General features: G+C 37.3%; 1 protein-coding gene across 1 annotated transcript in view; it reads right to left on the bottom strand.

Moving 5' to 3' along the window:
- Positions 1-26,171, bottom strand: part of LRRC9 (leucine rich repeat containing 9) — a 106,456-nt gene that overhangs the window by 16,889 nt on the left and 63,396 nt on the right. The window contains exons 22-26 of the mRNA XM_047769217.1: positions 18,368-18,490; positions 13,042-13,172; positions 8,226-8,334; positions 7,417-7,556; positions 2,847-2,983 (exon numbers count right to left, since the gene is read on the bottom strand). Coding sequence (XP_047625173.1) covers positions 2,847-2,983; positions 7,417-7,556; positions 8,226-8,334; positions 13,042-13,172; positions 18,368-18,490 — 640 coding nt within the window. The remainder of the gene's footprint in view (positions 1-2,846; positions 2,984-7,416; positions 7,557-8,225; positions 8,335-13,041; positions 13,173-18,367; positions 18,491-26,171) is intronic.

The following is a 26,171-nucleotide window of genomic DNA, read 5'->3' as shown; positions in this document are numbered from 1 at the left end:
TATCCAACCACTTCCTTCTAAGTTGTGTTCACTTTCGTTTTTGCTCTTCCCAGACTTCCAACCTGATACTTTGAAAGTCTCCCTTTTATTGAATCCAATTGTCTACATCCAGTATTTTTTCATAGGTCTCATTCTTTTTGTCATCTGACTTTAGGCCTCTCATCCTCTTTTCCCCGACATTTAAAGTCTACATTTCTTGGTTTTCTTTCAAAATTTTTTGTATGACTTCTTTGTTGGTTCTTCTTTTTTTTTTTTTTTTTTCCCTACAGCCTTCTTAATGCTGGAGGTGGGATGTGGAGGGGAGTTGTTAGGAGGCAGTGGGGTGGGGGTTGTGTCTCCACATCTCTTTTTGACTTTTCATTCTTTTGCTCTATTTATTTCTTACATAAGCACATATGCTGTGACTTCACCTGTCACCACCACTGAGATAATTCTAAAATATATATCTCTAGTTCTCACTTGTGGTCCAGTACTACTGGAGAAAGTTCATTTTTTTTTTTTTTAAAGGGCTGCACCCATGGCATACGGAGGTTCCCAAGCTTGGGGTAGAATTAGAGTTGCAGCAGTCAGCTTATACCACAGCTCACCGCAATGCCAGATCCTTAACCCACAGAGCAGGGCCAGGGATGGAACCTGTATCCTCACGAATACTAGTCAGGTTCATTACCACTGAGCCAAAACAGGAACTCCAAAGTTTTCATTTTTATGTCTCAAAGCTGTCACAACACTAACTAATCTTCACCTAGCTTTAGAACCTCCTTTTGCCCAATCACTTATTGAAAGCTTAAAACATCTTGAACTCTTTTTTTCTTTTTGTATATCTAATTAGTCATTAAGTCCTAATAGTTCCTCCTTTTAAACTGCATTTGGACTCGCTTCTTACCCTTCCCACTGACACTACTGTAGCCTACACCCTTATCATATCATTCATGCTGGATAGAAAATGCATGTGCTTTGGAGTCAGAACTGTGTTTGACTCTGTACCACACCACTTACTAGTCAAAACTTAGGTAAATTATTTAGCCCACTGATATTGTTTCTTTTTTTTATAAAATGCATATAAAATTACTTATCATGTTGGGATGCTGTGATGTTTGAATGAGATAACCTTTGTAGAAGAACACCTTGCCCAGTGATTCAGTAAATGACAGCCATTACTGTCAGAGTAAATTGCCTCGCTTCTTGCATAAGTCTGCCCTCTATTCTGATTTTTCATGTCTAGCAACAGGCTTCCCCTTTACATTATTAGATTAAAATACACCTTCCAGAGTCAGGTGTCTGCTTTTGGAATGTCAATGAATCTTTTAAAAGATCTGTCATTGTTATGCTTAAGTCTTGTTCTTTTAGGGATAAGTCTCCCTGTTCTTTAGCCAACACTTTTGATAGGCAAAAAGATACATTCACTTTTTAAAATTTATTTTATTTATTTTTTAAATAATGATTTTTATTTTTTCCATTATAGCTTGTTTACAGTATTCTGTCAATTTTCTACCGTATAGCAAGGTGACCCAGTCACACATATATGTGTACATTTTTTTCTCATATTATCATGCTCCATCATAAGTGACTAGATATAGTTCCAAGTGCTATACAGCAGGATCTCATGCTTATCCATTCCAAAAGCAATAGTTTGCATCTTAACTTTTTTAAATATCTAGAAAAGACTGTCTTTTCTGGAAAGAAGTTACTATACTCAGATCATCAACACAGATATCTCTCCACGTGTCTCACTAATGGGTCTCACAATGTTTCTTCTGTGTCCTTAAATAATATTTAGGCTATTATTCCAAACCTTGTTTTTTCCTCATGTTACTTTTCTAAAAATTTACTATGCCTCCCTATTTCCAACTGTGAAATAAACACTATCCATCATATTGATCATGCTTAGATGCTTCATAATTCTTAGAGAACAGCATACTCTCTGCTTTCAGGTGTTGGCCCATGGACACCACAGTTGTGCCCTTGTGATTCTTCTCCTCCTCCCCTACTTGCAAAGCTCTCTGTCATGCTTACCTTTAACCTAAAGACTATCAGTTTTTCAAAGAGTCCTAGTTATGTAGAAGGGTTAATGTTTCAGTTTCTCTTTTCTCTAAACTTCTATTGAACTTAAGTTAGTAACACATAGTCAGAACTTAATTCATTTTTAGTACTTAATATTTTAAGTAGATATTTAACTGCGTTAGAGCAAGGATTTCAATTATATATAATTCCAATAATAAAGTATTTCTGGTGAGTTCCCTTTGTGGCTCATGAACCTGACTGGGATTCATGAGGATGTGGGTTCAATCCCTGGCCTTGCTCAGTGGGTTAAGGATCCAGTGTTGCTGTTTGCTGTGGTGTGGGTCACAGATACAGCTTGGATCCCACTTTGCTGTCCTGTGGTGTAGGCCAGCAGCTGTAGCTCCGATTCAACCCCTAGCCTGGGAACTTCCACATGCCATGGGGGCAGCCCGCCAAAGAAAAAGAAAAAAAAAAAGTATTTCTGTATCTTTCTTAGTACTTAGTACAGTTCTGGTGTTAACAGGTACGTCTGTATTACTTTCTGGTTGCTTTCTAATTTTTTTAAATTTAATATGACATAAAAATAAATTATTATGTAATACTGTACATAGTCCTAGAATAATGTATTTTCTAGGGCTACAGAATATTGTCCTAGAATGCAATACTCTATAGCTCTAGAATGTTGCATTTACATTATTTATACAAATAACTCAAGAGAAACCCATTTGTGATTACTAAAATATTTCTGTCAATGAATCTCTTCTAATATTTGCTTTCAAAACAAGATAAGAATCAAATCAGTTTTTAATAATAAAGACTTACTCATTAACATTGTTGCTACTCACCCTGCAGAAAGAGGAATTTTAAATTTCTTAGTCTGTTAAGTTGTAGCTGAATCAAATTACAAATTCCATTGTAGCCCAAATGAAGAACTTCTAAACTGTGCATTATTGGAGGCAAATTTTCACTGCTCATTATATCTCTGAAACACACATATAAGTTTGAGCCCATAAACTTCATTTCAAACCAGCTTTTTGTATAAACATAAAGAGGCAGTTTGGTATGTACTTACTATAAATTGAAATTAAAAAAAGAAAAGGATGAATTTACTAATAAATCAGAATTCAACTATAATATACTATCTCTATAATTTACATAGTCACCTTTTCTTCTTTAAAAATAGTTTTATGTAGTAAAGAACAAAGAAGTTCAGAAAGAGTTACCTGAAATAAAAAGCAAAAGCCAGTGCAGTCAGACAAGAAAAGGAAAAAACAAATATATCCAGATTGGAAAGGAATTAGTATAACTGTCTTAATTCTCAGATGTTATGATCTTGTATTTATAAAATCCTAAGGAATCCATCAAAAAAACTTACTGCACCAATAAATGAGTTCAGCAAGATTACATGGTAGAAGATTAATCTACAAAATTCAATTGAACCTCAATGCAAAAGAACCTATCTACAAAATAGAAGTAGACTCACAGACATAATAGAGAACAAATTTGTTGTTGCCAAGGAGGAGGGGTTGGGGGAGGGATAGAGTGGAAGGTTGGTTGGGATTAGCAGACGTAAGCTATTATACATGAAGGGGATAATCAACAAGAATCTACTGTACAGCACAGAGAACTACATTCAATGTCCTGTGATAAACTGTAATGGAAAAGAATATTTAAAAAGGGTGTGTATATGTATAACTGAATCACTTTGCTATACAGCAGAAATTAACACAACATTGTAAATCAATAACACTTCAATTTTTAAAAAAAATCAATTGAATTTCTATACATCAGCAATAAAATGAGAATGAAATTGACTTCCATTCACAATAGTATCAAAGGATTAAATACTTCACAAAAAATGAACGAAAGGAGTGCAAAATGTATGCACAGAAGAATAGAGTACGTTGCTGAGATAAATTAAGGATCTAAATAAATGGAGAAATATTCCATGTTCACAGATTAGAAGACTCACTATTACTACTAAGGTGGCCCTACTTAGTTCACCCAAAATCAATCAATAGATTCAGTGCAATCTCTATCAAAGGTTTTTGTTTTGTTTTTCCTCCAGAAAATAACCATCTCATCCTAACATTTATAAGGCCATGCAGATAACCCAGAATACCCAGAGCAATCTTTGAAAAAAAAACAAGCTGGAGGGCTTACATTTCCTGATTTCAAAACTTATAAAGCTGCAGTAATCATACTAGTCTGGAAATGGTGAAAAGACTGACACATAAATCAATGAAATATAGTCCCATTGAGTCCATGGAGTTTCCTAGTGGTTAAGGACTTGGCGTTGTCACTGCTGTGGCTTGGGTTACCGCTGTGTCTTGGGTTTGATCCCTAGCCTACATGTGACTGATGTGGCCAAAAAAAAAAAAGAGAGTCCAGAAATAAACTTTTACATATATGGTCAATTGATTTTCAACAAAGGTACCAGGGCAATTTAATGGGGGAGGAGGATAGTACATTAAACAAATGGTGCTGGGACAAATGAATATCCACATGCAAAAAGATGAATTTAGCCTTCATGTTTTACCTTACAACACATACAAAAAATTAACTCAAAATGGATCAGGGAGTTCCCATTGTGGCTCAGCAGTTTATGAACCCAACTAGTATCCATGAAGATGCAGGTTTGATCCCTGGTCTTGCTCACTGGGTTAAGGATCTGGCATTGCTATGAGCTGTGGGGCTCGGATCTGCATTGCTGTGGGTATGGGTGTGGCCAGTAGCTGTAGCTCTGATTGGACCCCTAGCCTGGGAACATCCATATGCCATGGGTGTGGCCCCAAAAGCAAACAAAAACAAAAACCCCAAAACAAAATGGATCATAGTCTTAAACATAAGAAAAAAAACTTCTTTGAAAAAAACATATGAGAGAATCATTTGATCTTAGGTTAGGCAAAAAGCATTCTTAGGTACAACAACAGAGTCACAATTTGTATGAGAAAAAGTTGATAAATTGTACTTTATCAAAATTAAAATTATTTTAAAAGGCACCATTTATGAAATTAAAAAAGACAAGCCACACATTGAGAGAAAATACATGGGAGTTCCCGTCGTGGTGCAGCAGAAATGAATCTGACTAGGAACCATGAGATTGTGCGTTTGATCCCTGGCCTTGCTCAGTAAGTTAAGGATCTGGTGTTGCTGTGGCTGTGGTGTAGGCCGGCAGTTGTGGCCCTCAAAAAAAAAAAAAAAAAAGACAAAAAAATACATGAAAATCATTTATTTGATAAAGGGCTTGTATCCTTGTATCCACAATATTTAATGAACTCAATAATAAAAAACAAACAATATAACTGAAAAATAAGAAAATTTAAACAGTCACAAAATAAGATATAATAATGGCTAATGAGCATATGAAAAGCTCCTCAACAACATTAGTTATGAGGGAAATGCAAATTAAAACCACAATGAGATACTTCTTCAACTCCACTAGACTGTAATCAAAAACACAAGCAAGTATTAGTGAAGATGTGGAGAAATTAGAACCCTCAAAACTTTTGTTAATGTGAAGTGGTGCAACCACTTTGGAAAACAGTGTGGCAGCTTCTTAAAAAGTTAAACATTGGAGTTCTTGCTGTAGCACAGTGGTTTAAGAATCCAACTGCAGTGGCTTTGTTTGCTGCAGTGGTGCAGGTTGGGTTAAAGGATCTAGTGTTGCTGCAGCTGTGGCATAGGTCGCAGCTGTGGCTCAGATTCAGTCCCTGGCCTGGGAACTTCCATATGCCGTGGGTATGGCCATAAAAAAATAGTTAAATATTAAATTACCACATGACTCAGGAATTTCACTCCTACCTATCTACCCAAGAGAAATGCAAATATAAGCACATACAAATCTACACAAATGTTTATAGCAGTATTATTCATACCAATCCCCAAAGTGGAAACAGCCCAAATGTCTACCAACTGGTGAATAGAGAAACATAAGGTGGCATATACTACTAACAGATGTTATAACATGGATGAGTCTCAAAAACATGCTAAGTGTAAGAAGTCAAATTCAAAATACTACATATGATTCCATTTATATAAAATGTCTAGGAAACACAATTACCAAAAATGAATTAGTGATTTACTAGAGCTAGAGTTGGACAAGAGAACTGGCTCTAAATAGACATGAGGGATCTTTTTGTTGTGTGATGGAAGTGTTCTAAAACTGTACTGTGGTAGGTAATAGCTGCACAACTCTATAAATTTAGTAAAAATAATGCATTTAAAATGAGTGAATATGGTATGTAAACTGTACTTCAATAAAGCTGTTAAAAAACAAATATGAATAGTCCAGTATAAAGAATGTGTATAAATAAAACTTTCATAGCAGTTTTAATAAAAATAACTTCAAACTGGAAGCAGCCCAAGTGTTCATCAATGATAAATGGATAAACAGTATGTTGTATAATTTATATAATTGAATACTACTCAGCACTAAAATGAAATGAATTACCGACACTTGCAACAACATAGATGAATATCAAAAGAATTATGCTAAGTGAAAGAAGCCAGATACAAAAGACTACTTAATATATGACTCTAATCATGAAATTCTAGAAAAAGGCAAAATGTTAGCGATAGAAAGCAGATCAGGGGTTGTCATCAGGGTGTCGGGGGAGGGAATTGCAAAGAGATATAATGAAAGTTTTGGGGATGGGAATAGTTTGTGCCTTGACTGTGGTAAGGTTATATGACTAAATATATTTGTCAAAATTCACTAAATTGTACACTTAAATTGGTGAGTTTTATTTTATGTAAACTATACTTCAGTAAAGGTGATGAAAACCCAAGGAATGCCCCTCATTGGGAAAACTGGAATGGAAGTACTCTGACGTGGGGATATATATTTGCCTACCAAAAACGTGTGGGAAGATGGGAGGAATGTCTTCTTAATAAGTTGCTTTTCCATTGATCTTGGGGCATTAAGTAACCAGATAAATAATTTAGAAATAAAACAAAATGAAGGTTAAAAGAAACCTAAGTCCATGCTACTGAGTAGGGGGCATTTTTGTGGGTGGTAATGTTTTCGGGGTAGATGGTAATAATGATTGCACAACTTTTTGAGTATACTAAAACAATCAATGAGTTGTACATGAAGGTAAGTGTTATGGTATGTGAATTGTATTTCAATTTAAAAAAAAAGTTCATAAAACATACAAGGTTTTTTCTTTTTCTCCCATTTTTTACAATATGGGTATAAAATGGAGGAAGCAGAAAAAAACAATGACGAAGGAGTATCTGGGCACCCTTTTAATTTGTAAGTATTTTGGTAGCTTTTTATTTGTGAAGTTTGGCATGTAGTTATTAAATTAAGTATTAAAATAAACTAAAAGTATGCACTGCTGTCATTAATGTGACTAGCTGCTTTTTAAGTTCCCAACCAAATTATTTATAATCGTCAAAAAAGAATAATACCTGTTTATTTTTGCAGTTCCTTGCTGCCCATAACCACTTGAAGGAACTTTCTGGTACAGTAGTTGTCTGTTGGTCAAATGAGTCTGAGGCTTTAGTCGGGGCATGATTGACTCAATATGATTATAGTTGAGGCATAAGACCTACAGGAAGAATCTGTTATTAATCAGCTATTAAAATATGAATGATGCTGTATGTATAGCTTTGGTTTGAGATGATCACCATCCTAACACCTATTAAAACATTATGGATAAAACTTGGACTATACAACAGAATTTAATATATTATGGTTAAAACTGACATAAATTTTTATGTCCCAAATTTTCGGGATTTGGCTTTGCATGTGTTATTATCTGACATTCTGAGAAATGACATCATTTCTAACAAAATAATGGAGACCCTAGAAAGCTGCTCAGTTTCTCAATCTGTACTCCTGACTTCTCCAAGTCTTATTTAGATGACATAATACTTTAGATGCAGAGATTGTGATTTCCCTAAGTTTGAAAGGTCTTAGCAGATGGCTCAGAGTTATAGGACTGGAAGCAATGAGGCAGCTTGGAGAATCGCAGTGTCCTCCCACTTCACGCACTGCAGAGGCAACCTTCCCTCCCATATTGTAGGACAATTACATAGAACGAGGTCAACCAAAATAACTTTGGGAAGTAATACTTTTTTTTTCTTGGTGAAAAAATACTTTAGGAATAATTTCTCCTCTTTAAAAACACAAATATACATTTTAATCCAAAGTAAAGAAGATTACAGCTTGTGTTGAAAACCTTGAAAGAAAAAAAGGAAATTTGTGAGTGACTCACCTTCACATTAGGCAGATAAATTAATCCACTGAATGAGGTAAGATTATTGTTCTGTAGATTCACATTACACACATTTCTAAATTGGTCAACAGGAACCAAATCTACAGTTCTGAATTTAGACAGAGTAAATATAATTATAATTTAATAGGCAAATTATATAGGTGAATCCCTCATGTATAATCTGAAAGGTGGTTTAGAAAATCTCATCTGACAAATTCTATCAGAAAGAATTGCCATAATATAAAATATGTGGGTCAAATGATCAGATAAATACACATTTTTATTGAGTATAAGTGTAAGAAAATGATAGACAATTTCATTGACTTAAAAACATCCATTACCCACATAAACATAGCACTGTCATAAAAGAAACTTTAAAAATAAACATCTCTAATTTCTCTATAAATTTATATACATGTTCATGAAATTATAGTAAAGTCAATATGGTAAACCATAAGATTTTCAGGTTGTAAGCTGCAGAGGATATATATGAAATAGGTTATTTCTGAAAAGCCAGGAAGTGGTTTGGGATACGAAAGAAAAGGAGAAAGTAGGTAAGGTCTTTGAAAACAGTTTCTATGGAATCTCCTGAAAACTTTTATGGCATTCCACCTTGTAAGACTGTTTTGGTAATTAGTCAGAATGCTTGATTCCTAGCCCATAGCTTTTAAACTGTTTTACCTTCCTTTGAGCTATGAGGGAAAAGAGAATAAAACTAAATCATTTCGTCCTAAGCATTTCTTTTTTTTAGATGTACCTTTATTTCATTTGTTTATTTATTTTATTGAGGTATAGTTGATGTACAATTTTATTAAAGTTTCAGGTGTAAAACAGTGATTCACAATTTTTAAAGATTATATTTCATTTATAGTTAAAATATTGGCTATAGTCCATGTTGTACAATATATCCTTGTAGCTAATTTATTTTATATATAGTAGTTTGTACCTCTTAATCTTCTACACTTATCTTGCTCCTCCCCACCCCCTTATCCCCATTGGTAACCAATATTTGTTCTCTAGATCTGTGAGTCTTTTTTTTTTTTTTTGATTTTTAGGGCCGCACCCACAGCATATGGCATATGGAGGTTCCCAGGCGAGGGGGTCAAATCAGAGCTACAATTGCCGGCCTACACCACAGCCACAACAACACAGGATCTGAGCCATGTCTGCAGCCTATACCACAGCTCATGGCAATGCCAGATCCTTAACCCACTGAGCAAGGCCAGGGATCAAACCTGAAACTTCATGGTTCGTAGTCGGATTCATTTCTGCTGTGCCATGATGGGAACTCCCTTGTGAGTCTTGTTTGTTTTATTTTTAAGATTCCATACATAAGTGACATCATACAGTATTTATCTTTTATCCATCTGATTTATTTCACTTGGCATGATACCCTCCAAGTCCATCCATGTTGTGACATTGCAGGGAGCCGAGAAGATGCAGGGACTCAAAGAAAGGACCTTGCCTGATGGCAGAAAAACCTGAAGGCAAGTTCCTAACCAAGGAAGGGAGCTCACCTGAACGGTACATGCCGAAAGTGGGCCTCTGGACAGAATAAAAGCTCACCTGAATGGTACATGCTGAAGGTGGGCCTCTTGGACAGGATAAAAGCTCACCTGAATGGCTCAAGCCGAAGGTGGGCTTCTAGTCAGGATAAAAAGCCTGCCTGAACGGTACATGCCAAAGGTGGGCCTCTGGTCAGGATAAAAGCCTGCCTGCTCTGTACAAGCCGAGGGCAAGCCTCAGGTTACACAGCTCTCATTTTGATGTTGATGGGGAAGAATTGGGGCTTTCCTGGGAAAACAATTTCCATGTTTGCGCTGGAGAACATGGATTGTTTCTTGGGTGACCTACTAGTCTTTCCTGTTTTATTTGTTATTCAGTTTTCCTCAGTCTTTCCTGATTACTTGCTTATTATTATTCTTTTCCATTCTTGTTTTCCTGTGGTGACTTGTGATTTAACAAAATTACAACAATAATATAATAAGAATTTTATCCTAAAGGACTTTCCCCTATTTTAATCCAACTTACTTAAAACATAGTGTTTATCTATTAACTAGTTATATAGTAAACTTTAGAGTGAGGATTTTAATGAGGTTCATAGAAGTTAGACATATATTATTCTTGACCAAAAGACACCTAGCTATGAGTTATAGAAGCTTTTAAGTGATAGTTAGTTATATTTTCTTACACTGTCTCCTTGCCATAACACTTTAAAGATAAGCACCAGTCTAAAAACAAGATTTGTGAATGCCTAATTCTTGTGTACGTGACCTCTTCAACATGTGGAGACTTGCTGGCCATGGGATGATTTGTACTGAGTCTCCTTTCCACATGATGTATTCTACCTAATTGCCCTTAAATTGTACTCACTAAATTTAGTTAGGACAAAGATGTTAGAACGTGATGTATAGCTGCTATACCATGTAAAAGTTAACCAATGTACTTTTAACACTATGATATAATCTGTAGTGAAAAACTGTCTATATAATCAACCACTTATGCCAATAAAATTTGAGCAGTCCAGCACCCTGAAAGAAGGGACAAAGAGGCTGTCTCCGTTGCAAAAGCCGACGTCCGTTCCTCTCCTTTGGGAAAAAGTGTACACTCCCTGACTGCCGGAGCTGGCCTCCGGCAACATGGCATACATATATATTCCACATCTTCTTTATCCATTCATCTGTTTATGGATACTTAGATTGCCTCCATATCTTGGTAACTGTAAATAGTGCTGTTATGAACACTGGGGTGAATGTATCCCTTTTTTTTTCTTTCTTTTGGCTGCCATGCCACATGTGGACCTCCCCGGCCAGGGATCGGATCCAAGCTGCAGCTGCAGCAATGCCAGATCCTTAACCCACTGTGGCAGGCGGGGGATCGAACCCACATCCCAAGATGCTGCCAATCCCATTGCACCACAGCAGGAACTCTGGGGTGTATCTTTGAAAAACTGAAAAACTATTTTCAGTTGTTTTTTTTTTTTTGCCAGTTAAATATCCAGGAGTACAATTGCTGGGTCATATGGTAGTTCTATTTTTAGTCTTTTTTGAGAAACTTCCCTACTGTTTGCCATAGCAATTGCACCAATTTATATTCCCACTAGCAGTATATGAGCATTCCCTTTTCTCCACGTCACCAACATTTGTTATTTGTGTTCTCTTTGATGATAGCTGTTCTGACAGATGTGAGATGATATCTTATAGTAGTTTGATTTGCACTTCCCTGATGATTAGCAGTGTTCAGCATTTTTTCATGTGTCTGTTGGCCATCTGTATTTCCTCTTTGGAAAAATGTCTCTTCAGTTCTTCTGCCCACTTTTAACCATTGTTTGGGGTTTTTTGATTTTGAGTTGTATGAGTAGTTTATATATTTTGGATATTAACCCTGTCAATCATATAGCTTGCAAATATTTTCTCACATTCAGGAGCTTGTCTTTGCTTTTTGTCAATGGTTTCCTTTACTGTGCAAAAGTCTAACCACATTTTTAAACAAATCCTCATTCCTGAAGTTACAATTATGTCATCCTTTATCCATTAATAAGTCCTTTATTCTTTTGACATGTTTTCATTAGTTATTTCCTAAGTGCAGACAGTTTATGTTTGGAAAGGCTGCCACAAATATAAAAGACACTGTCTCTGTCCTCGAAAAATGGGATCCAGAAAAACTATAATAAAAAAGGGAAATTTCCACGATACAGTTAAGTGTGGTGGCATTTTAGATAAAGAAAAACCTATTTGAGAAAGTCAGGAATGACTTCACAGGGGAGAAAGATTGTAAAATGAGATTTGGAGAATTTTTGGCATTTGTCAGGCAAATTAGAAAGAAAGAGTTCCAGACAGAGGAACACCTGCAAGCAAAGGCAGAAACATCGAATAGCATTTTATGATTGAGATTAAGAAACTAGAATGTTTTAGAATTCCTGGGGTATAAAGAGTTATGGGGCAGTAAAGGTAAGGTCTTCTATGTCATACAAAGAGATTTCAAATTTTATTCTATAGATAGTAGAAAACACTGAACAATGTTGAAAAGCGAAGTGATCTGATAAAATTTGCAACTTAGAAGGCCGTATGGATAATGGATGGATTTGCAGGTAGTTAATATATGCAAAGAACAATAAGAAAAGTTTCTAAAATAGTTAATTCCCCTACTTAGGACAATGGCAGTGACTATGGAAAGAAGGGGGGTATTATGACATAGACTCTGTAGAATGTGGTGATTAATTAAAAATGTAGGACAAAGGAGAGAGAGAAATGAACCCTAGACTGGCTTGGTGAATATTACAGTCTCCTAGATGCTATCTAGAGAGCAACTGAATGTTCCTATCAGGAGCCTAGGTTTGGGGCTTAATCAGGGGGTCATTGTCATAAATTAAAACAATGGCTAAAGATGTCTGATTGTTAAGAATGCAGAAGAGAAAAAGAGAGGAGAGAAAAGAATTTGTAAACCAGGAGAGCAGTGATAACATTCATAAGAACAGTATCAGAGGAGTGGTGGCAGTAGAAGTCAGATAGCATTGGATTAGAGTGATACAATGTGAGGAACAAACTTAGTATATTCTAATTTCAAATGCTTAGCTTATAGAGAAAAAAGAATAAAGGGTCTTAGAGATTGATGACATTTTAGTTATAGTGCCTGATAATAAAAATTATTATGCATTTCAAAGGTGGTAAAGTTAGCATGGGCTTTTGAGATATGGTAGATGATTTTCTGAATTACTGGTTATATTTTGATATGGTGTATAAATTATAAACCTTAGAAAAATAATAACTATATATTTAATGATAATATCAGATAGCATATAATGAAACGATTGTACCTGATGGATGATGAAGTCCAATTTAGTTCTTGCATTTGAGTGAAGTTTGAATGTCCCTGTCGTTCTGCAATCATGTCAGAAGTAAGTCTGCCACCAAACAAGTCTTTTGCACACTCAGTCTCTGATGGTTCCTATATATTAAGATATTTAGAAAATGATGTCCTAACAAATGACTAAATGACATGAATTCTTTCGTTCTGGGTCAAAGTGGAGTGGACTCAATTTCTCTCTATTTCCTACTAAGTGCAGCTAATTCCCTGGATATTGTATATAAAATAAACATAGGAGACTGAAAGGTGCAGAGAAGAAGGAAGACCAGCTAGCGACCTTGGAACCTTAGAAATGAGATGGTAGTGTTTTCTCTGGTGTGTTACTGTGATAATAATAAGAAATATCCACCCACTCTTCCTGACCTGGCCATATGGTCGGGCAGGAGTGCAATGGAAACCTGACCTATTAAATGATGCCCATATGGGACACAGCCCTATGGAAATTTGAGGGGTATGTTAAAGTAGGACACACTGATGCCCATCAGAACTCCCTTCCAATTTTGGAAGGTGATTGGAATCGACAAGCAGATAGCCCCATATGCTCACTTAAGGTGGCCACCTGGGTCTGTAAAATAGGTGGACATTGGGAGTCTATAGCAATAAGAAATGGACTGAATCTAGACATGTTCCTCTTGCACCCTCTGAGGCACAAAATATCAACAAGAACTCTTTTGCCTGCCAGCACAAAAAAACAGAGGCTGCAGATGGCAATGTGGCAGATTTCCTGTGGGAAGGCCCTGGATATAGCTGATGAGCCAGACTGAGGCTGGTAGCCCTGGGGGGCCACAAATGGGTCTTGACAGGAATAGATACTGACTCTGGACTGGGTTTTGCTTACCCAATGTAGATGCAAATGCTCATAGTGCTGTAAAAGAAATGGAACTGAAGATATCGCACCAATTTATACAGTTAATGTTATTTCTTCAGACCAAGGAATACACTGAGCCCATAATATCCAACAATGGGCGGAAAGGTCTCCTCAGAGTTGTAGTTTGAAAGAATTGAAACAGGCAGTTAAAACGCTGGTTATCTCAGACAGTGGGAGATAAAAGCATGAAGGGCTGGCTTGTATGCCATCCTGAGAGTGCTCGCACTCCATGTGAACATGAGTGGGGCTAAAGGAGAATCCGTGCTAGACATATGTATCTTTTTCTGGTAGATCTGGGGGAGAAAGGATGCTATATGCAGTTATTGCTAAGGAAGGATGAAGCTGATATAACCATTATATCTATATATTTTTTCTCTTCTTCCTCACATCACTTCAATTTTTTTCCTACCTGATGTAGTGGTCACAGGACCACAGCTGTAACTACAAGTGCCAGAAACAGGGATGTTTCTTAAGAAAGAAACTGTAACTGTGTTTTTAAACCTTATGTCAGAATTCTTAAGGGCCTGATGAGGCTGGGTTTTACCTTCACCCGATCTGCCAGAATTGGGGTTAACAATGAATGCAGCTGTATTTCCTGGTGTTGAAAAGAGACCACTAGTTTTGCCCCTATGTAACTGTGCCCTATCTGAACAGGAGTGGGCTGAGGGGAGGTATTTGTTAGTCTGATATCACTGTCTGCAGTCTAGACCAACATAGTGGCTGAACCTAATGTCCCTTCCAAAGGTGGAAATGTATGGGTATAAATGGAGAGGATGGGGAAGAGTAGTTATGGATAAAGGAATCAATAAATGGGTTATGTAATGAGGGAAATCTAATGTTACATTACCTCAGAAGAGGCTCAGAGCAAGAGGTGATATTATTTCAGTTCAGTTGTATCAGATGCCTAAAAGGGTAAAGCTGTGTTTTCTGAGACCACTGCTGGTTTTAGAATCCGACAAGGTCTCCAGTGGAAGTCTGCAAGTCTGAGTGGCCTCAGCCTGGGAGACAGTTCCATGATTATGGACTGGATAATGACTAAATGGGATTATAGTGATATTCCAGTCTCTTTTGAATTTTATGATCATTTTTGTTGTAAAGGATCTGTGTTCAGAGACCAGGGCATGGGCTGTGATACTGTGATTTATTTATTTTTGTCTTTTTGCCATTTTTTGGGCTGCTCCCTCGGCATATAGAGGTTCCCAGGCTAGGGGTCTAATCGGAGCCTTAGCCACCAGCCTACGCCAGAGCCACAGCAACACGGGATCCAAGCTGCGTCTGCGACCAACACCACAGCTCACAGCAACACCGGATCCTTAACCCACTGAGCAAGGGCAGGGATTGAACCTGCAACCTCACGGTTCCTAGTCGGATTCGTTAACCACTGCGCCACGACGGGAACTCCGATACTGTGATTTATAATAAGCACCATATATTTTGTCTTTGTCTACTGTTCCTGGCACATAGCTCCTAAAACTCTTCTATACAAGAGCCATAGGGACATCTTTTATTACAGTATTTGTGGGGTTTTTTGGTTTGTTTGTTTTCAGTTCCTGAAATAGCTCCAATATCAGAGTAACTCAATAGTCACAAAAGGCTCCATTCAGCCACACCTGAATTTATCTTAACAAGGTACCTTTTGGAAAGTCCCTAAGAATGAAGGCTGGTTGCCATGGGAATCAACAATGCTTAAAGGGTTGGTATTTTCTTTTTTCTTTTTTTTTCTTTTTTCGTCTTTTTGCCTTTTCTAGGGCTGCTCCCTCGGCATATGGAGGTTCCCAGGCTAGGTGTCCAATCGGAGCTGTAGCCACCAGCCTACGCCAGAGCCACAGCAACTCGGGATCCGAGCTGCGTCTGCGACCTACACCACAGCTCACGGTAACACCGGATTGTTAACCCACTGAGCAAGGCCAGGGATTGAACCTGCAACTTCATCGTTCCTAGTCAGATTTGTTAGCCACTGCGCCACAACGGGAACTCCATAGAGGGTTGGTATTTTCAGTACCACTCCCTTCCCAGTATGATTATATATCCATGGAGCCTTAGTTACAGAATGAGACTCAGCTGCCCATGCTTTACCATTAAACAATCAAGTCATTTGGAATAAGTCATTTAAAATCTCTTGAGTTCTTTGTGCTTATCCATAAAATAGAGGATTTGGACCATGTCATTTCTAAAGTGCATGTCCTTTTACTTCTCAAACTCTCTAGGTTAAATTGCTTTTCTACCTTCCTCTGCACCTACTTGTGGCTTCTTTTCTTTACATTTCCTAAATGGATGTATTAAAGCCCCACTTAGATTTCTTTACTTTCTCTACTCTTTCCTTATACAGTCTTACATATACATGTCAACTTTCTTCAGATTACTTCCAAATCTAAATAAATGTAAATTAAATGCCCCAATCTAAATTTAGTCCTGGTTTTCAATTGCCTACTTGCCATCTCCAGTCAGATGATCCACTGTCATATAGAACTTAGTGTGTCCAACACTAGTCATCTTATTCCTGAAGCTCCTTTTCTTCTTGTAATATTTGTTATGATGTCTCTTATTGGCATAGACCAAGCCTTGTAGACATCTTTTATTCTTCCCTTTCCTTCTTCTCAAATTTAATTGTTGCCAAGTTCTATCAGTTCTCCCCAGTACTTGTTTTAACCTTAAGCTCTCCATTTTAAAAATCATGCCCCTTGGTTCATTTCAGGGTATCATACTTCACATGCAGATTATGCTCCTATTAGTTTATCATCCTGTTGGTCTTGCACCTATTACTGTAACTACTACTGTTAAGTTTCCTACTATGTAGTTTTGAATATATTATTCCCTTAACTCAAAAATCTTCAGTGCTTTCCATTACCTCTCAATTAAAGTCTAAATTATTCAGTCTAGCCTTCTTGTCGCATTAGTTATATTCTAACTCATTCCACAAAGGATTTGTTTTATAGGAAGACCATATAATCAAATGGAAAATTGCAAATAATACATAGTGAAGATCAAGACTGAGAATTAGGAGTTCCTGTTGTGGCTCAGCAGTTAACAAACCTGACTAGCATCCAAGAGGATGCAGGTTCAATCCCTGGCCTTGCTCAGTGGGTTAAGGATCCAGCATTTCTGTGAGCTGTGGTGTAGACTGCAGACATAGCTTGGATCCTGCATTGCTGTGGCTGTGATGTAGGCTGGCAGCTGCAGCTCCAATTCAACCCCTAGCCTGGGAACTTCTGTATGCCATGGGTATGGCTCTAAAAAGACAGAGAAAAAAAAAAAAAGGAGAGAGGGTGAGAATGATATAAGTTAGAATAGATCAAAACTAGGACAGATAGATCATAAGTCCTACAGGGTTTTATTACTGAACTATAAATTTGGCCCTGAACTTTTAGGTAGTCAAAGTGAAAGGGAAAATAGGTAAATAATACTGTCACTGAGGAGAGCATGACTTTTTCTCACAGGAAAAAGTTGTTCCTATACTTGCTTTTAAAAGTACTTTCTCAGGTGGCCCTTCAAATGAGGGCATGGAGAGATAGGAAGGACAAGATGTTCAACAACACCACTGGAGTACATACAATACTAGTTTCATATGACTGTTTTTAAACATCCCCAGAGGAAAGCCAATACCTAACTAAAACTCAGGATGCAGGATTCTAGAGAATTGTTAGTGTTCAGAGGAGAATGTTTTTGATTCTTTATTCTGAGGAAGGCCCTGAAAAAAGCAGGGTTAGAATTAGTAATCTTCTCAGAATACCTCAAAGTCCCAAATAACGAACTATCCCTCAGTTTTCTAGAAACTTTGATGAGTTTTTATTGTCTGACAGGGGCTAAGCAATGTTACAAAGGGAACCTTTTTATTCCTCACACATTTGTTGTGCACTTAGAAGCCTGGTATGAAATTGCTTGTTATAGAATCCAGGTTTTCAGATATTGCTTTCAATTCAGTTCTATGTTCTGTGTTTTTTTTTTTTTTTTTTTACACAGTGTAAAACATTATTTTTACTAGTATAGCTTACTAATAATGTTAGCATACAATTTTTTGGTTCAAATGTGTTTTTCTTAAAGCTTAACAACTGTATGTTTCCAGGTAACAGGAAGCTATTTTAGGCCCAGGAGGATGCAAGGTCTCTAGGGCAGTTTTTCTATCCTTATCATAAAATCATGCTCTCTGTTAAGCATTGAATTCAGTGGGTGCAAATGTAAGCAGCATCTTCCCTCCCCTGCCACCTCAATTTAAGACAATTAAAAATTGCCAGATGAGAAAAATTTAAAAACCCAGATCTAAAATGTTGCTTTGGAGACCTAGGTTTTAATAAGCATAGTAAGTTTGGGTAACATACTAGTGATATAGTGACATTCAAAATGATTATGTCCTATGGATATGTTAATACGCACTTGGACCAAATGCTTGTAAGTCAATAAGGCAACTTACAATTGAGATTCCATCCAAAGCTTTTAGTTCTGGAAGATGAAATATTACAAACAACCGGTAGTTTTCTTGATTCCATACAATAATGTTTCCATACATGTCTAGAATGACCAGGTTGCATAAACCCTAAGTAATATAAATACATACATTTAAGGTGATATATATATATCTCACTCTAACAAGTTTTTTCCCCTTAAGAGTTTAATCAGCTTTGAATTTTTAACATTTGCATTACTCTATTATTTCATAGTGATTTGAGTGCTTTAAAGTGTACTTTTTAGTTCAGGGGTTACCTTTTCAGACTGTTAAGGTCTAATTTTGTGCAGTATTTCAGTGGCCTATTTTATTTGATCAGAATCCCTTTTGGATGCTGGTGCTAAATGTGTTACCTGTGATAAAGGCTTGAGGAACTTAGCAGAGTTTAAAACATTATGCTTTATGTAATAACAGTCTATTAAGTAGCATATATGTATTATATATAATACACACACACAAATGTATATACAGATGTAACAATGAAATGAAACAGTTGAAAAACACAGTCTTCAGATGAGGGATAAAACTGAAGTCCTTCTGCCTTATAAAAGAGTAGCATCTCTTAAGAGAAAATGTACTTTCTTATTAGATAAGGTATTTTGATGTTCATTTATTGTGAAGGGAGGGCCCTGAGTAGGTATGGATGGGAGAGGTTAAGACAAGAGGGAATAAAACTGGGGATTAAGATGGCGGAATAGAAGGACTGGAGCTCACATCACTCATAAAAACAACAAAATTAACAACAAAATGCTGAGCAACCTTCAATCAAATTGACTGGAAACTTTCAAAAAGATATCCTACTCCAGAAGACAAAGAGGAGCCCACATCAAGAGGTAGGAGGGGTGGTTGCATGATATAAGCAGCCCCATACCTCCCAGGTGGGAAGCCCCACAGACTGGAAAGTAACTGTATCACAGAGACTCACCTATAGGAGTGAGAGTTCTGAGCTCCACGTCAAATCCCCATGCCTGGGGATCTTGCATTGGGAGAAAGAGCCCCCTGGAGCATCTGGCATTGAAGACCAGTGGGGCTTGTGTGCAGGAGCTCCATGGGACTGGGGAAAATGGAGACCCCATTCTTGAAAGGTGCAAACAGACTTTCACATGCACTGGATCCCTGACTGCAGTTCTTAGAGGATCTCCTGGGAAAACAAGGGCTGACTGTGGCTTGTTGTGGGGGGAGGGCATTGGAGGCAAAGCTCTTGGGATATGTGTCAGCATGCGTTTCTCTGGAGGTGGCCATTTTGGGAAAATCTGGCCCTACCCATCAATGCTGAGAAGCCCCAGACCAAACAATAATCTAGGTGGGACCACAGCCTCACCTATCAGTAAACAGGCTGCCTAAAGACCCCCAGGCACACAGCTGCCTCTAATTTCACCCAGAGACAAAGCCCCATGCACCAGAGGGATAGGAATCGGTCCCATCTACCAGTGGGCTGGCACCAGTCCCTCCCATCAGGAAGCCTACAGCAAGCTCCCATACCAACTTCAGCCACAAGGGGGGCAGACACCAGAAGTAAGAGAGGCTACAACTCTATTGTCTGCAAAAAGGTCACCACACCAAAAACCTATAAAAATGAAAAGGCAGAGAACTGTAACTCAGATAAGGGAGAAAGAAAAAAAAAACCCAGAAAAACAGCTAAGTGATCAGGAGATTCTCAGCCTCCAGGAAAAAGACTTTAGACTGTTGATGCTAAAGATTATGCAAGAAATTGGAAATAAACTGGAGGCAAAGATTGATAACTTACAGCAAACACTGAGAAAAGAGATACAAGATAAAAACTTAAGCAAGAAGAGATGCAAAATACAATAACTGAAATAAAAAATTCATTAGAAGTGGCCAACAACAGAATACAGGAGGCAGAAGAACAAATAAGCAAGGTGGAGGACAGACTAGAGGAAATCACAGATGTGGAACAGAAAAGAGAAAAAAGATTGAAAACAAATGAGAACTCTGGGACAAGGTTAAATGCACCAACATCCGTAATATAGGGGTGCCAGAAGGAGAAGAGAGAGAGAAAGGGACAGAAAACATTCATAGAGTGGTTCCTTTCCCTAACATGGGAAAGGAACCACTCACTCAAATCCAGGAAGCATAACGAGTACCATATAAAATAAACCCAAGGAGGAACACCCTGAGACACATATTAATCAAACTGACCAAAATTAAAGACAGAGAAAATCTTGAAAGCAGCTAGGAAAAAGAAAGAAGTAATATACAAGGGAACCCTGATAAGGTTATCAGCATATTTTTCAGCAGGAACTCTACAGGCCAGAAGGGAGTGGCATGATATACTTAACATGATGAAAGGAAAAAATCTCCAGCCAAGATTATTTTACCCAGCAAGGCTGTCATTCAGATTTGAAGGAGAAATCAAAAGCTTTACAGATAATGAGAGAATTCAGCAACACTAAACCAGCTTTACAACAAATACTAAAGGAACTTCTCTAGGCAGAAAAGAAAAGGGCACAACCATAAACAAAAATTCCACAAATGACAAGGCTCACCAGTAAAGGCATATGTATAGTAAAGATACGAAATCATCCATGCACAATGATGCTACCAAAATCAGAAATCGTGAGAAGAGGAGGGTACAAATGCAGGACACTGGAGATGCACTTGCAATTAAGAGACAAACAACTTAAAACAATCTTGTGTATATATATATATAGACTCCTATGTCAAAACTTCAGGGCAACTGCAAACCAAAAATCTACAACTGATACACAAACAAATAAGAAAAATCAACTCAAATACAACACTAAAGATAGTCATCAAACCACAAGAGGAGAGAACAAGAGAAGAAGGAAAGAAAAAAGCAACAAAAACAAATCCAAAACAGTTAATAAAATGGCAATAAGAATATACATATCAGGAGTTCCCGTCGTGGCGCAGTGGTTAATGAATCCGACTAGGAACCATGAGGTTGAGGGTTCGATCCCTGCCCTTGCTCAGTGGGTTAATGATCCGGCGTTGCTGTGAGCTGTGGTGTAGGTTGCAGACGCGGCTCGGATCCCGGGTTGCTGTGGCTCCGGCATAGGCTGCCAGCTACGGCTCCAATTCGACCCCTAGCCTGGGAACCTCCATATGCCACAGGAGCGGCCCAAAGAAATAGCAAAAAAGAAAAAAAAAAAGAATATACATATCAATAATTATCTTAAATGTCAATGGACTAAATGCCCCAAGCAAAAGACATACACTGGCTGAATGGATACAAAAATAAGACCCATATATATGCTGTTTTCAAGAGACCCACTTCACTTCTAGGGACACATACAAATTGAAAGTGAGAGGGTGGAAGAGAATATTCCATGCAAACGGGAATCAAAAGAAAGCTGGGAGTAGCCATACTCATATCAGCCAAAATAGACCTTTTAATGAAGAATATTTTAAGAGACAAGGAAGGGCACTACATATTGATCAAAGGATCAATCCAAGAAGAAGATATAACAATTTTAAATATCTATGCACCCAACATAGGATCACCACAATATATGAGGCAACTGCTAACAACCTTAAAAGGACAAATTAACAATAACACAGTAATACTGGGGGACTTTAACACCCCACTTACAGCAATGGACAGACCAACCAGACAGTAAATCAATAAGGAAAAACAGTCCCTGAATGAAGCATTAGACCAGATGGACTTAATAGATATTTATACGACATTCCATCCGAAAGCAGCAGAATACACATTCTTCTGAAGTGCACATGGAACATTCTCTAAGATTGATCATGTCCTGGGCTACAAATCAAGCTTCAGTAACTTTAAAAAATTGAAGTCATTTCAGGCATCTTTTCTGACCACAATGCTATACGACTGGAATTCAACAAGAAAAAAACTGCAAAGAACACAAAAACGTGGAGACTAAACAACATGCTACTAAACAACCAATAGATCACTGAAGAAATCAAAGAGGAAATTAAAACCTACCTAGAAGCAAATGACAACGAAGATACGACACTCCAAAACCTATGAGATGCAGCAAAAGCAGTTTTAAGAGGAAAGTTTATAGCAATACAAGCCTACCTCAGGAAACAAGAAAAAGCTCAAATAAACAAGCTAACTTTACATCTAAAGCAGCTTGAGAGAGAAGAACAGACAAGACCTAAAGTTAGGAGAAGGAAAGAAATCATAAAGATCAGAGCAGAAATCAATGAAATGGAAACAAAGAAAACCACACAAAATATCAATGAAATGAAAAGCTGGTTCTTTGAAAAGATCAGCAAAAGTGATAAAACCTTAGACTTATCAAGGAAAAAAAGGGAGAGGACTCAAATCAATAAAATTAGAAATGAAAAAGGATAAGCTGCAATGGATATCACAGAAATACTGAGAATCATGAGACTACTATATGCAATTATATGCCAATAAAATGGAAAACCTAGAAGAAATGGACACATTCTTAGAAAAGTACAATCTTCCAAGACTAAACCAAGATGAAATAGAAAAGATGAATGGACCCATCACAAGAACTGAAGTCGAAAATGTGATTTAAAACTTCCAACAAACAAAAGTCCAGGACCAGATGGCTTCACAGGTGAATTCTATCCAACATTTAGTGAAGAGCTAACACCTATCCTTCTGAAACTATTCCAGAAAATTGCAGAGGATAGGACATTCCCAAACTCATTCTATGAGGCCACCATCACCCTGATACCAAAACCAGACAAAGATAGCACAAAAAAAAGAAAAGAAAAGAAAACTACAGGCTAATTTCACTGATGAACATCGATGCAAAAATCCTCAACAAAATACTAGCAAACCGCATCCAACAATACATTAAAAGGATTGTACATCATGATCAAGTGGGATTTATCCCAGGGATGCAAGGGTTCTTCAATATCCACGAATCCATCAGTGTGACACACCACATTAACAAACTGAAGAACAAAAACCATATGATCCTCCCAATAGATGCGGAAAAACCTTTGACAAAATCCAACACCCATTTCTGATAAAAACCCTTCATAAAGTGGGCATAGCGGGAACCTACCTCAACATAATAAAGGCCATATATGACAAACCCACAGCTAACATCATTCTCAATGGTGAAAAGCTGAAAGAATTCCCACTGAAATCAGGAACAAGATAAGGATGTCCACTCTTGCCACTGTTATTCAACATAGTTTTGGAAGTCCTAGCCATGGCAATCAGAGAAGTAAAAGAAATAAAAGGAATCCAGATTGGAAAGGAAGATGTAAATCTATCACTATTTGCTGATGACATGATACTATACCTAGAGAATCCTAAAGACTCAACCAGAGAACTGTTAGAGCTTGTCAATGAATTTGGCAAAGTCACAGGATACAAAATTAATACATGGAAATCAACTGCATATCTATATACTAAAAATGAAAGATCAGAAAGAGAATCCCATTTACCATCACATCCAGAAGAATAAAATACTTAGGAATAAACCTATCTAAAGAGATGAAAGACCTGTACTCTGAAAACTATAAGACACTGATGAAAGAAATCAAAGATGACACAAAGAGATGGAAAAACATACCATGCTCTTGGATTGGAAGAGTCAATATTATCAAAATGACTATACTACCCAAGGCAATCTACAGATTCAGGGCAATCCCTATCAATTTTCACAGAACTCAAACAAAATATTTTAAAGTTTGGAAGCACAAAAGACCCAGAATAGCCAAAGACATCCTGAAAAAGAAAAATACCATGCTCTTGGATTGGAAGAGTCAATATTATCAAAATGACTATACTACCCAAGGCAATCTACAGATTCAGGGCAATTCCTATACAATTTTCACAGAACTCAAACAAAATATTTTAAAGTTTGGAAGCACAAAAGACCCAGAATAGCCAAAGACATCCTGAAAAAGAAAAATGGAGCTGGAGGAATCAGGCTCCCGGACTTCAGACTATACTACAAAGCAACAATCATCAAAACCATATGGTACTGGCACAAAGAGAGAAATACAGATCAGTGGAACAGGATAGAAAGCCCAGAGTTAAACCCATACACCTACAGTCAACTAATCTATGATAAAGGAGGCAAGAATATACAATAGAGAAAAGACAGCCTGTTTGGTAAGTGGTTCTGGGAAAACTGGACAGCCACATGTAAAAGAATGAAATTAAAACACTTCCTAACACCATACACAAAAATAATCTCAAAATGGATTAAAGACCTAGCTATAAGACCATATACTACAAAACTCTTAGAGGAAAACATAGCACAAACACTGTCTGACATAAACGACAGCAACATCTTCTCAGATCCACATCTTAGAGTATTGACAATAAAAACAAAAATAAACAAATGGGACTTAATGAAACTTAAGTTTCTGCACAGCAAAAGAAACCCTAAACAAAATGAAATGACAACCCACAGAATGGGAGAAAATATTTGCAAATGAATCGACTGACAAAGGATTAATCTCCAAAATTTATAAACACCTCCTACAGCTCAGTATCAAAAAAAAAAAAAAACCCATCAAAAATTGGGCAGAAAATCTAAACAGACAGTTCTCCAAAGAAGACATACGGATAGCCAAAAGAACACATTAAAAGATGTTCAACATCACTCATTATTAGAGAAATGCAAATCCAAACCACTATGAGGTACCACCTTACACCAGCCAGAATGGCCAGTATCAAAAAGTGTACAAACAATAAGTGCTGGAGAGGGTGTGGAGAAAAAGGAACCCTATTACACTGTTGGTGGGAATGTAAATTGGTGCAACCACAGTGGAAAACAGTATGGAGATTCCTCAGAAAACTAAACATAGAACTACCATTTGATCCAGCAATCCCACTCCTTGGCATCTATCCAGAGAAAACCATGATTCGAAAAGACACATGTACTCCGATGTTCATTGCAGCACTATTTTCAATAGCCAAGACATGGAGACAACCTAAATGTCCATCGACAGAGGAGTGGATCAAGAAGAAATGGCACACGTACACAATGGAATATTACTCAGCCATTAAAAGGAACGAAATGACGACATTTGCAGCAACATGGATGGACCGAGTAATTATTATGGTAAGTGAAATCAGTCAGACAGTGAGACACCAACATCAAATGCTATCACTTACATGTGGAATCTAAAAAAAGTACACAATGAACTTCTTTGCAGAACAGATATTGACTCACAGACTTTGGAAAACTTATGGTTTCCAAAGGAGACAGGTTGGGGGGTGGGGAGATGCACTGAGGCTTTGGGATGGAAATGTTGTAAAATTTGGTTGTGAGGATTGTTGTACATCTAATAAATGTAATAAAATTCATTAAGTAATTTTAAAAAAGAGGGAGTAAAACTACTCTGTATCTGGAATGTAAAATGGTTTATTTTGTTGCTAGTTTTGATTAGGTTGACTCTGCAGCTCTAGAAGTAATTATATTGGGGGAATATGATGAAGACAAGACTGAAAGTAAGGAAAGATAAGAAATGGACACAAGTTTTTGGTAGGAGATAAAGCCCTAGCAATATGGTATCTACAGTAAAAGGAAAGAGGCCATTGCGAGAGACCCAATGGTAGGAAATGGCTGTTGACCTTTAGGAACAATGAATTCCTGTATTATGTTTGAAGTAAATTTCTCTTCTTTGCTGTAGTAAACTCCCATTTTATTCAAAACTTTAGTAAAACCTGCTATATAGCTGCCTTGAGTTAGACATTTCTTAGGGAGAATTAAAGAGAGCAAAGTTGGGCAGAACTGACCCAAAAGAGTTGAAACCACCAGTAAGAATGAGTAGATAAGTGAGAGATAATCAAGAATTGCTCTAAGAACAGGAA

This window comes from Phacochoerus africanus, chromosome 2, assembly GCF_016906955.1.
Source record: "Phacochoerus africanus isolate WHEZ1 chromosome 2, ROS_Pafr_v1, whole genome shotgun sequence".
In the NCBI taxonomy this organism is placed as follows: domain Eukaryota; kingdom Metazoa; phylum Chordata; class Mammalia; order Artiodactyla; family Suidae; genus Phacochoerus; species Phacochoerus africanus.
This window is presented reverse-complemented; position numbering and strand designations above follow the sequence as displayed.